This window comes from Myotis brandtii, unplaced genomic scaffold (genome assembly GCF_000412655.1).
Source record: "Myotis brandtii unplaced genomic scaffold, ASM41265v1 scaffold1297, whole genome shotgun sequence".
Lineage (NCBI taxonomy): Eukaryota > Metazoa > Chordata > Mammalia > Chiroptera > Vespertilionidae > Myotis > Myotis brandtii.
This window is the reverse complement of record NW_005354584.1, coordinates 166,857-182,100: the sequence shown is the minus strand read 5'-3', so window position 1 is coordinate 182,100 and position 15,244 is coordinate 166,857. Positions and strand designations below refer to the sequence as shown.

The following is a 15,244-nucleotide window of genomic DNA, read 5'->3' as shown; positions in this document are numbered from 1 at the left end:
CATATATACTGTGCTACATATTAGTATAGCTAATGTGTCCTGCATTCACAATTCTAAGCCTATGTTTGCCAACCCCTGTATGAATGAAAAGTGTCTGGGGCAGTGGGAGACACATGAAATATAAGTTTTAAAATTGTAGTTTCTGCTGTCTCCTGTGACCAAATGTAGGTCTCCTTTTGCTTACATCAGCTAAATTTTTGATTTACAGAAAAATTAGGTGAAATTCCTTGTTTGAGTAGTTAAATCTTTTCTCATCAATGACTGCTATATCCTGCAATGAAATGATCACTGAAATTATATATATTTTTTGTAATTCCCAATGTTTCTCAAGTGCCTTTCCTAACCTGCAGTTTTTAACACGTGTTAAAAGATTGTTTTTACACAGTTGCCAGCATGAATGAATTTGAGTTTAGAGTTAGGATGCTTAGGATGGAGCTTTTGCTCCTACTAATTTTCCCACATGGCCTTTATTCTTCCTATTTCCCCCCTTCAGGTGTTATTGTCTTCTCAAAACTCAGTTTATTTGACAAGCTATTGATTGAGTTTGAAGTGTGCTTTACTTCATAGAGCCAGGCAAATCCTAGAAATCAAGATTTTTTTTCCATTTAGCTTTGTCTTCTAATTAACACCTATAGATTTATCTGTAGTCAAGATAGCTATGTTAAAATTTATTTTTGCTTTGATTTTAACTGTAGCTGTTGGTGGCATGTATATGAGTGTGAGGTCTCTTATGTATATTTTAAGGTTTTTAAGTGGTAGCAGAGATGGAACAGCACGGATTTGGAGATTTGAGCAGTTAGAGTGGAGAAGCATTTTATTGGATATGGCTACTAGAATCTCGGGGTAAGTTGAGATGGTTTGTTGTAAATAGGTACATCATAAGTACTTGGTCTCTCCCTGGTTTGGTTTGTTGATTGCTTTGTTCAGGGGACTGGGGACACCTCCTGTTCTGAAGAGCTATAGTTGAAGTGAACGGCTACCTCCTGCATGTCTGATATACTTAAATCTCATGTAGCCAAAAGAATGTGTTCTTAACATTTATGTAAGAAAGAACAACATATTTTTTCTACTGTTTCTCAAAGCATTGACTTTCTCTTAGGTATTGCATTTAAAACCACCTATAATTTTTAAAAAATGTAAAAATATATTTTTATTGATTTTAGAGAGGGAGAGGATAGAAACATCAGTGATGAGAATCATTTATTGGGTGCCTTCTGCACGCCCTCTACTGGGGATTGAGCTCACAACCCGGGCATATGCCCTAACTGGGATTCAAACCGTGACCTCCTGGTTCATAGGTTGACCCTCAGCCCCACTAGCTGGGCCACCTATAATTTTTTTTTTAAATTTCTTTATTGGTTAAGGTATTACAAATGTGTCCTCATTTCCCATTAACCCCCATAGAAATATCTCAGGTATGCCCTGGCTGGGTAGCTCAGTTGGTTAGAGCATCATCACTATATGCCAAGGTTGCAGGTTTGATCCCCTGTCTGGGCATATACAAGAATCAACCAATGAATGCATAAATAAGCAGAACAAGAAAATCCATCTTCCTTCTCTCTTTCTCTCCCTCTCTCTCCTCCCCCCTCCTCCATTCTTCTCCCTCTCTCGCCTTCCCTCCCACTTCCTTTCTCTAAAACTTTTTCTGCCAAGGGCCATTTGGATATTTATAGCATCATTCTCAGGTCATACAAAATTATCAACTTAAAAATTAGTCTGTTATATTTGGTCAAACATTTAATTAACCTACCCCTAATACCTTGGCAGGGCCAGACCAAATAATTTCTGTGGCCCATAGGTGGATGTTCCCCATCCCTGCTTTAAAATCAATGGAAAAAAAACCAAAACAACTCAGGTGTATCAGATACACAAATTTTACTTTTCTGTAGATACGATTTTTGGAATTTAAAAAAAATCACTATAGTAGGGGGTGAGTGGATGGAGACAATATAGTCAGTTTTTCTGACTATATTTTACAGAGAAACTTTGCATATCACTTTCATAAAGGCTGTAGTGCATTGCAGACATATGTATCAAAGACTGTTCTTACCATGGGGTCCATAGGAACAGTTCATAGGGAACTATCCAGAGGTTAGTACAGTCTTGTTTACAATTCAGCAAATTGTCAGGCACTTTTCTAGATATTGGATATGAAGATGAATCACCTTCTTGCTGTCTTCCTAAAGCTTCTTGTCATCTCTGAGAAACAGTTGAAAGTATTACTGCTAGTGCTTGAGTTCAGGAGAAAAGAAAAATAGAAAAGGTAGAGAGCAGAAAAAGCTTTGCTCTTATGCATAGCAGTAGTGCCCGAAAATCTGCCTTCATTCAGTCTCTGAACTGCTTCTGAATCATCCCCTCTTCCTTTGGGTTTTGCCCTAATCTGTTTGTAGATAATCTGTTAAGGGTTACATCTGTTGGACCCTCTATAGAGTTGGTAAGGGAAGGACGTGAACTTTATTTTTGTACAGATAAAGAATTGTATACACACTGTATATAGTCTACCATCCAAGTGAATTTACACATTGTGTATTTTTTCCTTAGGGACTTAACCTCCGAAGAGGAAAGGTTTATGAAACCCAAAGTAACAATGATAGCTTGGAATCAGAATGATAGCATTGTTGTCACAGCTGTGAATGATCATGTCCTCAAAGTGTGGAATTCTTATACTGGACAACTGCTTCATAACTTGTTGGTAGGTAGTTCTTATCCTATATAATAAAAGGGTAATATGCAAATAGACGGAACAGCAGAACAATGGAACAATCAAAGCGTAATATGCTAATGATATGCTAAGGCTGCTCAACTGCTCACTATGATGTGCACTGACCACTAGGGGGCAGGTGCTCCGACCAGTAGGTTAGCTTGCTGCTGGGGTCCGGACGATAGGGACCGAGCGAGATGGGCTGGACACGCCCTGCAGCCCTCCCTCGGTCCCTCCCTGGCCCAATCGTGCACTGGTGGGGTCCCTCAGCCTGGCCTTGGCCCTCTCGCAATTCGGGACCCCTCGGGGGATGTCCGAGAGCCAGTTTCAGCCCAATCTCGCAGGCCACTCCCCTTGGGAGGGCGCCAGCCGCAGGACTCATGGCTGGCGAGTGCTGGGAGCCTCTCCTGATCGGGACTGATTGGGCGTGAGCCCGAGTGGGGCCAGGATGAGCGGGAGCAGCAGGTAGGAGCTGCAGGTGGCGTTGGACTGCGGGTTTTGCCTGATCCCTGCAGACCATCCAGAGGGACCCCACCCGTGCATGAATTCATGCACCGGGCCTCTAGTTCAATATAACAAATCATGATGTTTTGAACTATAATTTTATTTTTAAAGCTATGGAATTAATATATTAATACACAGGTTTCTTTGATTTATATTACCAAATAAATAGAAATTTGTATATATACTGATATAAATTACTGTCATTAATAACATTTTTTAAAGCCCTTATATACTGACAAATGGATTTTTAATTAGAAACTTATAACTTGCAACCCCCTCCCCCTTTAACTGTATGACTTTGTTGACTACAGGGACATGCTGATGAAGTGTTTGTTTTGGAGACACATCCTTTCGATTCCAGAATTATGTTATCTGCAGGACACGATGGCAGCATATTTATATGGGATGTTACAAAAGGCACCAAGATGAAACATTATTTTAATATGGTAAGTGAAGTCCAGGGTGTCTTCATGCATGCTTGCATTTGTTTCCAGTACTTAGATTGTAAAGTTCAGCCAGAAACAGATCTGCATGTTTTGGCAGTTTATATTTCTAAAAATCAGGGTATTTAAAACCTCATAAATATCTGACAGCCATACATACATACATACATGAAATTCTCTGTATAACTGTTTCACACAAGAGAAAGATTTTCAAAAGTTATCTATTTAACTTTGTGTGTATAGGTGAATGTGTCTCTGTCTGTTTTTAAATTGGCAAAATTATGGTAATTAGACACAACTTGCATTACAAATTTTGCATGGCAGTCAGTCATATTAGTAGAAAGTTTAAACTCCAGTAAAGTATTGATTTTAGTTAATGAATATCACACTTTAACAATCTTTCATTATTTACCTTATAGATTATTAGTCAATAGCCTCTTGTTACAAGTTAAAAGTTTATGAAGGTGCTTGTCATTCACATAGCAGAAATAAAACCTTCACTTTGGATTGGTTTTTGATCCTTTAGTCAGTCATTTTGAGAACTAATTCTTAGAACATCTTTCAAGATTTCTTTCAGGCTAGTGGTATCCAAAGTGAATTTTAGCCTTGAGCTGGTGGCTCAGTTGGTTGGAGTATTGTCCCGTACACCAAAAGGTGGCAGATCAATTCCTAGTCATGGCACATACCCAAGTTTAGGGTTGGATCCCTGGTTGGGACGCTTGCGGGAGACAACCAGTTGATGTTCTCGCATCTGTTTCTCTCTCTTTTCCTCCCTCGCTCCCTCTCTTCCTCCCGCCCCTTCCCCCTTCCTTCCTCTCTCTAAAATAAATTTTTTTTAAAAAGTTAATTTATTTCCTGAAAATAAAAATTGACATGCTGAATGAAAAATTTGTCTTAAAATATTTTTTGTAGAAGTGATATATCATAGCAAGCTATCAACACAAAAACAGTTAATACAGTAAAAGCACTTGCATAAACTTGGTCATAACTTTGTTTGTTTGTTTGTTAGCATGGGCCAAACTTTTATTCAACTAATGAATGAGGCTTTTTTCCTCTGTGTTTCCTAGATTGAAGGACAAGGGCATGGAGCTGTGTTTGACTGTAAGTTTTCACAGGATGGACAGCATTTTGCCTGTACAGACTCTCATGGGCACCTTCTGATATTTGGTTTTGGATGCAGCAAGCCATATGAAAAGGTCATTTTAAATATTTTCTTACAGCATGCAAATTAAGTAGTTCTGAAGGATATTTTGAAAATAGGGTGTTAATTTCATTGTTTTTTTCTGATTATAATTAACTGTTTAGTATTTGTTTTCTTCTAACATGTATAAATTTCAAAATGTCAGTCTGTAAACTTACTTTTTCTACTTTTTTTTGTTTAAACTTCCCTTTTCTAGATTCCTGAACAGATGTTCTTCCATACTGACTATCGACCATTGATTAGAGATTCTAATAATTATGTCTTAGATGAGCAAACTCAGCAGGCTCCTCACCTTATGCCTCCACCATTCTTGGTAGATGTAGATGGAAATCCTCATCCAACTAAGTATCAGAGATTAGTACCAGGCCGAGAAAATTCTGCAGATGAACATTTGGTTCCACAGCTAGGCTATGTGGCAACAAGTAAGTGCAAAGCCCTCTTTAATGTAATGTTTATCATTTGTCTCTAGATATATATTAATGTTTTGAACCACTTGAGGCTTAAGTTCTGGATCTCATGTTCATTTACCCAGAAATACTTTAATATGTATTTTCTAAGAACAAAGATATTCTCTTGTGTAATCATAAACAATAATCAAAATCAACTTTTGTCTGTTACTTTAATGCCTGTTACAGCTTTTTTTGTTCTCTGATGTAGATTTCAATTTGGGGACTTCACATTAAATGTAGTTGTTATTAAGTTCTGGTTGTGTATTTATTATTATTATTATTTTTGGTTAATCCTCACCTGAGGATATTTTTCCATTGATCTTTTAGAGAGAGTGGAGGAGAGAGGGAAAGACAGATAGAAACATCGATGTGAGAGAAACACATCGATTGGTTGCCTACTGCACATGCCGCGACCAGGGCCAGGGCTGGGGAGGAGCCTGCGACAGAGGTACGTGCCCTTGACCAGAATTGAACCCGGAACCCTTTGGTCCATAGGTCGATGCTCTGTCCACTGAGCCAAACCGGCCTGGGCCTGGTTATATATTTTTGACAGAATACAATATAAACAATGTTGTAGCCTTCCTGGAGCATCCTATCAGGATGCTTATTATTGTGTTTTGCCCATTGGAGTGTCTTTGCACACTCAGTTAAGGTGGTAGCTGCCAGGTTTTGCCACTATAAAGTTATTTTTCTCTGTAATTAAGATGAATCTTATGGTGGGGGCTATGTAAGGAATTGTTTGCTCAAAAATATTAATGTTTGGATAAATTTCCAATCCCCCACAACCATCTAATACTTTTTATTTATTAACACTGACTCTGAACCTATTAAATATCTCTGAAAATGTATTATTTTTTATTGTTAATCCTCACCGAGGATATTTTTTCCATTGATTTTTCAGAGAGAGTGAAAGGGGGAGAGGAATGGAGGGAGGGTGGGAGAGAGAGAAAAGGGAGGGGAGAGAGTAACATCGATATGAGAGAGACACATTGATTGGTTGCCTTCCCCACAGGCCTGCACTGGGGCCAGGGAACAGACCTGCAACCCAGGTACGTGCTCTTGACCAGGAATCGAACATGAGACCCTTCAGTGCACAGGCTGACACTCCACCACTGAGCCACACTGGCCAGGGCTGAAATGTATTATTTGAAAAATAAAGAAGCAAAGACACGTTTTAAAAAAATCTGATTTTGTACTTGAAGTAAGAATTATGGATACTGGCTATGCTGAAAGCATATCTGAAGAGAAAAACTTAAGCTTAGTTGGAGAGGCATGTGTAGCTATCTCCCTTAACTGCATGTGCGCTCTCAGGACACTTGGGACAGGGTGAGAGCTAGAGTTGTAGTAGTTTATTGAAGGTCAAAAAGGTGCTATTCCTCCTTTTTTATATTTTAAAACAGTAGAGAAGAAATGCCACTGATTTCTCTACATCAGAAGCCACACATTGTTGCTCTGTTCTAGTGAGAGATGTTGCGCAAAAGGATTTTAATGATACATCCTGTATAAATGAGGGGTGTTAGTGTGAACTAGCGAAATGAAGCTTTTACTGAAATGTGTTTCCAGGTGCTCACTTGCTGGGAATTCAAAGGCTCTGCTGAGGTTTTTGTGGCACTTATACTCTCTAAAGAAAGATCTTGTGGGTTTGAATCTTTTTTTGATTTAATTATGAATATATCTTTACTTTTTAAAAATGAATTCTGACAATTGCTAATGTAATTTTTTTAAAATATATTTTTATTGATTGATTTCAGAGAGGAAGGGAGAGGGAAAGAGATAGAAACATCAGTGATGAGAGAGAACCATTGATTGACTGCCTCCTGCATACCCCCCACTGGGGACCGAGCCCACAACCTGGGCATGTGCCCTTGACTGGAATCGAACCCGGGACCCTTCAGTCCACAGGCCGATGCTCTATCCACTGAGCCAAACCGGCCAGGGCGCTAATGTAATTTTAATTGTAGCCTACTGAACGTTCCCCCCATTTGTATAAATTATGATCTTGTTGACTAATTGAATTTGCAGGTGATGGAGAGGTAATCGAACAAATTATAAGCCTACAGACTAATGATGGTGAAGGAAGCCCAGAGCCCAGTGTTCTTGATGGAATGATAAGACAGTTGCAACAGCAGCAAGATGAGAGGATGGGAGCTGGTCAGGATAATATTCCAAATGTACTTCCAAATGGGGAAGAAACACCACGAAGAGGTAATAAATACATGAGATATATTTTGCCTTAATATGTCTGATTGAAAGTGAAGCATAAATGAAGTCATTGTCAGGTACATGTTATGTGAAAAACTTGAAGTTAGCATGGTATTTTTACAATTTAAGTATTAATCTGGAGGTAGCTTTATTAGAAAGTTGATTTGCTAACAAAACCTTTTTTTTTAACAATGTTTCTACTTGTCTGTTGGAGAATTTGCTCCTTTTTTTCTTATGTAGACTCTTATAATTTTAATTAATAAATGTATTTTAATCCTCACCCGAGGATATGTTTGTTGTTTTAAAAATTGATTTGATAGATTTGAGAGAGAGAGAGAGAGGGGAACATTGATGTGTGAGAGAGAAACATTGATCAGTTGCCTCACACACGTGCCCTAACCGGAAATTGAACCCGAAATCTGGGCTTGTGCCCTGACCAGGAATTGAACCTACAACCTTTCGGTGTTATGGGCGATTCTCCGGCCAACTGAACCACTCATCCAGGGCTAATTTTTATTTTGTAATGGCAAAATAATTAATTTCACAGAAATCTACTTTGAACAAATTAATTTATAGCTAGTAAAGGAATTTATTCTTTTGTTTGTAGAAGGAAACTTTAAATATATTTGCCAAGTGTACTTTATTTCTTATCTCTTTATTATTCAGTGCTGTCCTCAGTGCTGAACTACATGATATAAAAATCAGGCTACCCCAAAGACAGTCATGGCACACAGGGTAATCTTGGGTGAAAGATGGCATTGGGATATGCAGATTCTGCTAGGATCAATTTATGTTTTGTCTTTACCATGTTTGTAGTTTTTGGACCAATGGATGTGTTTTTTTTGGGGGGGGAGGGAAGTTGGAGGATCTGTTTCTCGTTTACAGCTGTGTATCTGACATAGGTCCAAGGTGTTATCTCCCATGTGGACATTACACCCAAGCCCTTAGATTACTGATTTGCACAACTTGTCAGGCTGCCACAGTTTCAACTCATGATCTTCATTTAGTGTCCTCTTTGTTTCTAGCCCAAGGTGATTTGCAAATTCCATGATTTATTTAAAACTTTTGGGGATGTCATGCTATTCGTGGACTAGGACTGTAATAAATACTATATGAGGAATTAAGGTTTATTCTCTGAAATTTATAGCGTAAGGCTTTATATCTTCCAGTGTTTTATTTTGAAAAATTAATCCTGTAGTAAAGTTTCAGGCATACTACTATGAATACCCATATATCTTTCACCTAGCTTTTTTTTTTTGTAATCCTCACCTGAAGATATTTTCCCATTGATTTTTAGAGAGAGGGAGAGACAGAGAAATATCGATGTGAGAGAAACACACTGATTGGTTGCCTCCTGCAGGAGCCCTGACCAGGGCCTGGGCCGGGGAGGAGCCTGCAACGGAGGTACATGCCCTTGACCAGAATTGAATCCGGGACCCTTTGGTCCGCAGGCCTAGGCTCTGTCCATTGAGCAAAACTGGCTAGGGCTCTCACCTAAATTTTATCATTTTGCTACATTCACTTTATCTCTTTTTGTGTACATTCACAATTAGTGCCTATCTCTTTCTCTCTCATGTATTTTCAAAACTGCTTTAGAGTAAGTTGGAGAAATTGTGACACTTTATCGTTTAATGTTTCTTCCTATATATTCCAAGAACAGGAATATTTGTTTATATAATCATTATACAATGACCACAGTCAACAAACTTTGTTGATCACAATACTACTATCTAATGTACAGTCTTTTTAAATAAGTATATTTTGATTTCAGAGAGGAAGGGAGTGAGAGATAGAAACATCAATGATGAGAGAGAATCACTTAATTCTTATGTCTCTTAATATGGAACAGATTCCTCATGGCACTACTTTAGTTCAGGCCTGTTTTATAGAATTGCACTCAGTTTGAATTTGTCTGACTATCATATGATTGGATTCAGGAAACATTTTAGGCTGGAATACTATATGGGTAGTGCTATGTTCTTCTTAGTTCATCAGAGCAAGAGGCACAGATACATGTGTGTTCTTCTGCATCTTTTTTCCTTAACAGTGTATTCTAGAAATCACTCCATATCCATGCACAGAACTCTTCATTTTTTTATAGCTTCATGTGTTCCATTGTGTGGAATAACCAGTCTTTTTTTTTTCTTTTAATATATTTTATTGATTTTTTACAGAGAGGAAGGGAGAGGGATAGAGAGTTAGAAACATCCATGAGAGAGAAACATCGATCAGCTGCCTCTTGCACGCCCCCTACTGGGGATGTTCCCGCAACCAAGGTACATGCCCTTGACCACAATCGACCCTGGGACTCTTCAGTCCGCAGGCCATCGCTCTATCCACTGAGCCATACCGGTTAGGGCGAATAACCAGTCTTTGTGATTAATCATTTTATGACCATTTAAGTTATTTCTCATTCTTGCAATTATAAGTATTGTGATAGAGACTTGTGCCAGTGTTTTGTTCAGATTGTTGGAGAGCTAATACTATGACTTGGGTAGTTAATTTAGAGTTTATTTTTACTTTTCAATTCAAAAAATGTTTAAGCATCAGTACATTTTAATATAAATGTTTAATTCCATTTTTAGTGGGTGAACCAATTTCTTGCAAAGTGGTTCATTTCATAGGTAAACAGAATGCTGTGTGTAGGAGAATGCAGAAGTTGTGCTTACTCATGTGGATTTTACCCTAGGCCAGAAGAGCAGGTGTAGCTGGAATAGAATTTGTAGCCTCCCTCAGAAAAGGCATAGCCCCCAGTTTCTCTGTTGCATTAGTAGGAGGAACCTCTTCACTCTGTTTTAAGAAAACCAGCACTTTGCTTGGGACTCCTTCCTCCCTCAGACAGGTCTCCATCCTCTGTGATTTCCAGCTCGTGGAAGGTTGTCTTGCCTCCTGTGCCCAGCTGATCAGCTCTGCACAGGCTCAGAGCTCACTGTTATCTGTATTGCCCTGTGACCACTCACACAGCTCCAATTCAAGTGCTGACAGCATTTTCCCACTTTGCAGATTTGTGAATTTTTAACACCCACTCTGGCAGCTGCCTACCTGAATGTCTCAGATTGTCTTTGAGGTTGCAGTTAATGGTGTTAGAGTTCTTGTTAAAAAGCCACTGCAGTTTGAGGAGTCTGTCTTCAATGCTTATTTTTCCAAAAAGATGTGTTTTTAGTGTGTGGTTTTGAAGAAGAAAAGGTTTTTAGGAATACAAATATAATGTTATAATAGAAATGCCTGTACATTAAAAAATTGCAGAAAGTCTAGTAAAAGTGGAAATTGAGATTGGTAGTTAATGTTTGTTCTATAGTCTACATTTTGATCTCAGTCATACGAGGATTCTTTTTTCCAGAGTTTTCTTTAGTAGATCTTTATTTTTGGTTTCTATCTCAGAAGGAATGCTTATTATGTGTTAAATGCATATAGATTGAACTTTGTTCTGGAATCATTTCTTGACAATTTTCCCCTAGGTTTTAGAAGACTAAGCTTAGACATCCAGTCCCCTCCAAATATTGGTCTGCGTCGTAGTGGACAAGTTGAAGGTGTTCGCCAGATGCATCAGAATGCTCCCCGTAGTCAGATTGCTACAGAGCGGGACCTGCAGGCGTGGAAACGGAGAGTGGTTGTACCAGAGGTACCACTAGGCATATTTAGGTTTGTTTTAGGATATCTATTAATATTGTTTTTATCTATGAAAATATATCTATGTGGTTATTTGCATATCTTAATCCATTAGTGATGCAAATAATCATATAAATATATTTTAGTAATGGGTTGGAGTCTATTTTAGTTGTGGTAAGAAAATGTCAGACTTGTTCTCTCTTTACTATGGTAAATTTTTTTTATAGCCAGTCTTATTTCATCTACACAAATACCCACTTTCTTTTCTTCAGCATTATTTTGAAATCTTAAAACATCATTTTGTTGAAAGCATGTAGTATGTATTTCTAAACGATAAGAAATTGTCTTAAAATATAGCTATATGCCAGTGATGGCGAACCTATGACACGCGTGTCAGAGGTGACACCCGAACTAATTTTTTTGGTTGATTTTTCTTTGTTAAATAGCATTTAAATATAAAATAAATATAAAAAATATACATCTTTGTTTTACTATGGTTGCAAATATCAAAAAATTTCTATATGTGACATGGCACCAGAGTTAAGTTAGGGTTTTTCAAAATGCTGACACGCCGAGCTCAAAAGGTTTGCCATCACTGCTATATGCCATCATTATCTTAAAAACAACGAACAGTTCTTCAGTAGAAGTAAATAGTCAGTATTTAAATTTTAATTGTCTCAGATGTCATAAATGTTTTTAGTTCTTTTGTAAGACTTATTTCATTAGTGGTAATAATTTTGTCAGGAGGTTCACAATGCTCACGCGCACACACACATTTGTGATGTTAGCAGGCATTTATGCTAACTGCTTAGATTCATTAATTCATTAGGGCTTATAAAATAGTGATAATTCAACTCTATGAAGTCTTCATTTATTCCTTTGGATAACTTCTAAGAAAGAATTTTCTCAAATCTAACATTTGGTTATCCAGTAGTAAAGTTTGTATATAAAAGACAGGATAGATGTTCGATTACTTGCCTTCAAAATAAAGATTTATTCCCTGTTATCTTCCAGTAATGACCCAATGTGTGTGTGTGTCACTGTGTTAATCAAGCTGCTGTGATTCAGCTTATTTCTAAATCCCTTATTGCTATTTAAATTGTCCTGTCTTTGACCAGAGGGGCCTCTTCAATTCGGCTCCTGAGTCCTTTTGAAATGATTGTAGTAGACTTTCATTGTGTCCTTGCTGTTAGGCATGGCAAAGTGTTATAGGTTTATCTTGTGAATTTCTTGAGCTAGACCTGGGCTTAGTTTTTTCTCGTATGCAGCTCCATTTTCTTTTAGTGGGAAGTGATATTTCATAGTTAGATTCTGGGCAGTAAGGTCTTCCTTGCTACTGAGTTTTTGAAATGGAGCCAGCAAATACTGTTCTCATTAGTATCTAAAATCTTTCAGTATTTTGTCATGTTTGTGTCTCCAAATAACAAATATCTTGAAGATAATTTAGCAAAAGTGTTTCCTTCATGTGTTTAGCAAGAAGCATTTCAGTGATTGGTGGAATAATATTGGATACTACTTATAATTATACAGTGAACTTGAGAATATTTAAAGTATACAATAGAGTAGTGAAAAGCAAAATCTGGAATTGGCATGAGAAATACAGAAAATCACCATCGTGTATGTAGAATGCTATAATTAAGCCTTAAAGTTGTGTCTGAGTTGTATGATCATCTGACCTGAAAGTGTCATTTTGGGATATTTTTCGTTGTCAAAACCAAGGGAAGCAAGGGTATCAGGAGTGAAAAGACCTGCAGAACATTAAACAAGCATTTGTTCTCAACATAAGGAAGACTGGAAATAGCTTAAGCTGGAATACATGGTTCTAGTTAATCAGGATCTCAGGTTCCTCTGTTTCTGATCTCCATCTCAGAGTATGGGCTTAAATCTTAAGGTCAACTCAAAGTCCAAGAGAGCTGGTCTTTATATTCTGGCCATCCCATATCTGCCTCTGTGGTGGAGGCTGAGATTTAGGCCAGAAGAAGGAAGAGAGGCAGATGGTAAAATGGACATTCCTGTATGTCAGTAAGCAGCCTTAATGACTCCACATGGCATGTCTGCTTATAATTCATTGACCAGAATGTCATCATATGGCCATACTAAGCTACAGAAGAGACTAGGTAATAGTTTTCATTTAGAGCAACAAAGAGTCTAGGTAAAAGTTGAGATTCTGTTTCTAAGGAAGAAAGGGGAATGGATTTTGAGAGTCAATTAGCTGTCTGCCACAAAATAATTTTTTCAAAGAAGAGTGTTGCTCTTTCTAGGACTGTATTCTAGCATACACATGAGAGTTTATGAAGGAGATGCTGAGTGATAGAATAGTGGTCAGTGCCTTGACAACAATCCTTATAGTGGAAAGCAGTGGCAAATGTTACATAATATTAGAGAGTCATTTGGTAAGGATCAAGAGAAATTAAAAATTTGGTTTTTGCCTATAAAAGTAGTATATATCTACTGTGTAAAATTTAGATCAGTGGTTCCCAACATGGGTCACATGCCCCACAGGGGGGTAATTCAAGAATGAGTTATTAACAGTGAATTTTTTGCATTTCTTATGGTCCTAGGGGCCGCATATCTCTATATATAAAAGCCTAAGTGTCCTGACTGGTTTGGCTCAGTGGATAGAGCGTCGGCCTGCGGACTGAAGGGTCCCAGGTTCAATTCCGGTCAAGGGCATGTACCTTGGTTGCAGGCACATCCCCAGTAGGGGTTGTGCAGGAGGCAGCCGATCCATGTTTCTCTCTCATTGATGTTTCTAACTCTCTATCCCTCTCCCTTCCTCTCTGTAAAAAATCAATAAAATATATTAAATAAAAAAAAAAGCCTAAGTGACTGTTACGACCAGTCGACCGGTCTCTATGACACACACTGACTACCAGGGGGCAGACGCTCAATGCAGGCGCTTTCCCCTGGTGGTCAGTGCACTCCCACAGCCAATCTTCTGCGGTCCCTCCCCCTGGCTGGCCGGCCCCAATTGGCCCCAATTGGGACTGGGCGAGATGGTCCTGATTGGCCCCAATCCCTGGCCAGGCCGAGGGACCCCCACCCATGCATGAATTTGTGCACTGGGCCTCTACTACAGTATATAACTATATATTGTAACATATTTATGCATTTCAGTTATCATATGTTTTGAAACTTTATTTGCTATTTTTTCATATCACTTCATATTATTTTTTTAATAATTTCTTAGTGATTTTTTCCTCAGTACTTCAACTGTCCTTTCGTTCTTTTATTTTTCTCTTTCATGGATGCTATGTTCTTTGGAAGCTTGTTTAGACCAAGTTAATGGCCTTTTAGGCTTCTCCACGTGAATAGGAGTTCACTTTTTGAATAATAAGAATTACGTGTCACAGGGAGGGCATCAGGATTTCAGAGGTACTTAGGTGGGGCATGGCCAAAAAAAGGTTGGGAACCACTGATTAAGATCACTACACTAATAACAGACAATATATAAATTGACCATACCTCCACGACACCCCACAGCCAATCAGGAGAGAACATGCAAATTAACAGGACAAAGATGGCGGCGGCCACGGAGCCAGCCAGAGCGGGTGGGAGGCTTGGGTTGCCCCTGGTGACGGAGAAAGCCAAGCTTCCAGCCTGCCTGGGCCGGCTGCTGAAGGAGGGGCCTGTGGGCAGCAGCCACGGAGCAGGCCAGAGCGAGTGGGAGGCTTGGGTCGCCTGGGCCGGCTGCCAAGGGAGGGGCCTGAAGATGGTCCTCAGCCCATAACCCAGGATGGCCACGCCCCCATGGGGTGAGGGTCCCCTGCTGGGGGGCATGGCCAGCCTACAAACAGCCATCAGCCCCTCACCCAGGCTGGCCACACCGCCCCAGCACGGACCCCCACCCTGAAGGGTGTGGCTGGCCTGCAAACCACCACAGGCCCCTTGCCCAGGCCGCTCCACCCCCCAAAGGAACCCCCCCCCTGATCCGGGACACCCTTCAGGGCAAACCAGCCGGCCCCTACCCGTGCACCAGGCCTGTATCTACACTAATAAAAGAGAAACATGGTAATTGGCGTACGACCGCTACCCTTCCCATTGGCTAATCAGGGAGATATGCAAATTAACTGACAGCCAAGATGGCGGCTGGCAGCCAGGCAGCTTAAAGCGAACATGAGGCTTGCTTCCTTCA

The 15,244-nt window shown here is 39.3% G+C and overlaps 1 protein-coding gene across 1 annotated transcript in view; it reads left to right on the top strand.

The window, feature by feature from the left end:
- The window catches only part of BRWD1 (bromodomain and WD repeat domain containing 1), a gene marked incomplete at its 5' end in the record, with an annotated part of 91,899 nt that overhangs the window by 23,905 nt on the left and 52,750 nt on the right, over positions 1-15,244 (top strand). The window contains 7 exons of the mRNA XM_005859729.2: positions 745-843; positions 2,542-2,692; positions 3,517-3,651; positions 4,716-4,844; positions 5,046-5,271; positions 7,321-7,503; positions 10,959-11,142. Of these exons, the coding sequence (XP_005859791.2) occupies positions 745-843; positions 2,542-2,692; positions 3,517-3,651; positions 4,716-4,844; positions 5,046-5,271; positions 7,321-7,503; positions 10,959-11,142 (1,107 nt within the window). The remainder of the gene's footprint in view (positions 1-744; positions 844-2,541; positions 2,693-3,516; positions 3,652-4,715; positions 4,845-5,045; positions 5,272-7,320; positions 7,504-10,958; positions 11,143-15,244) is intronic.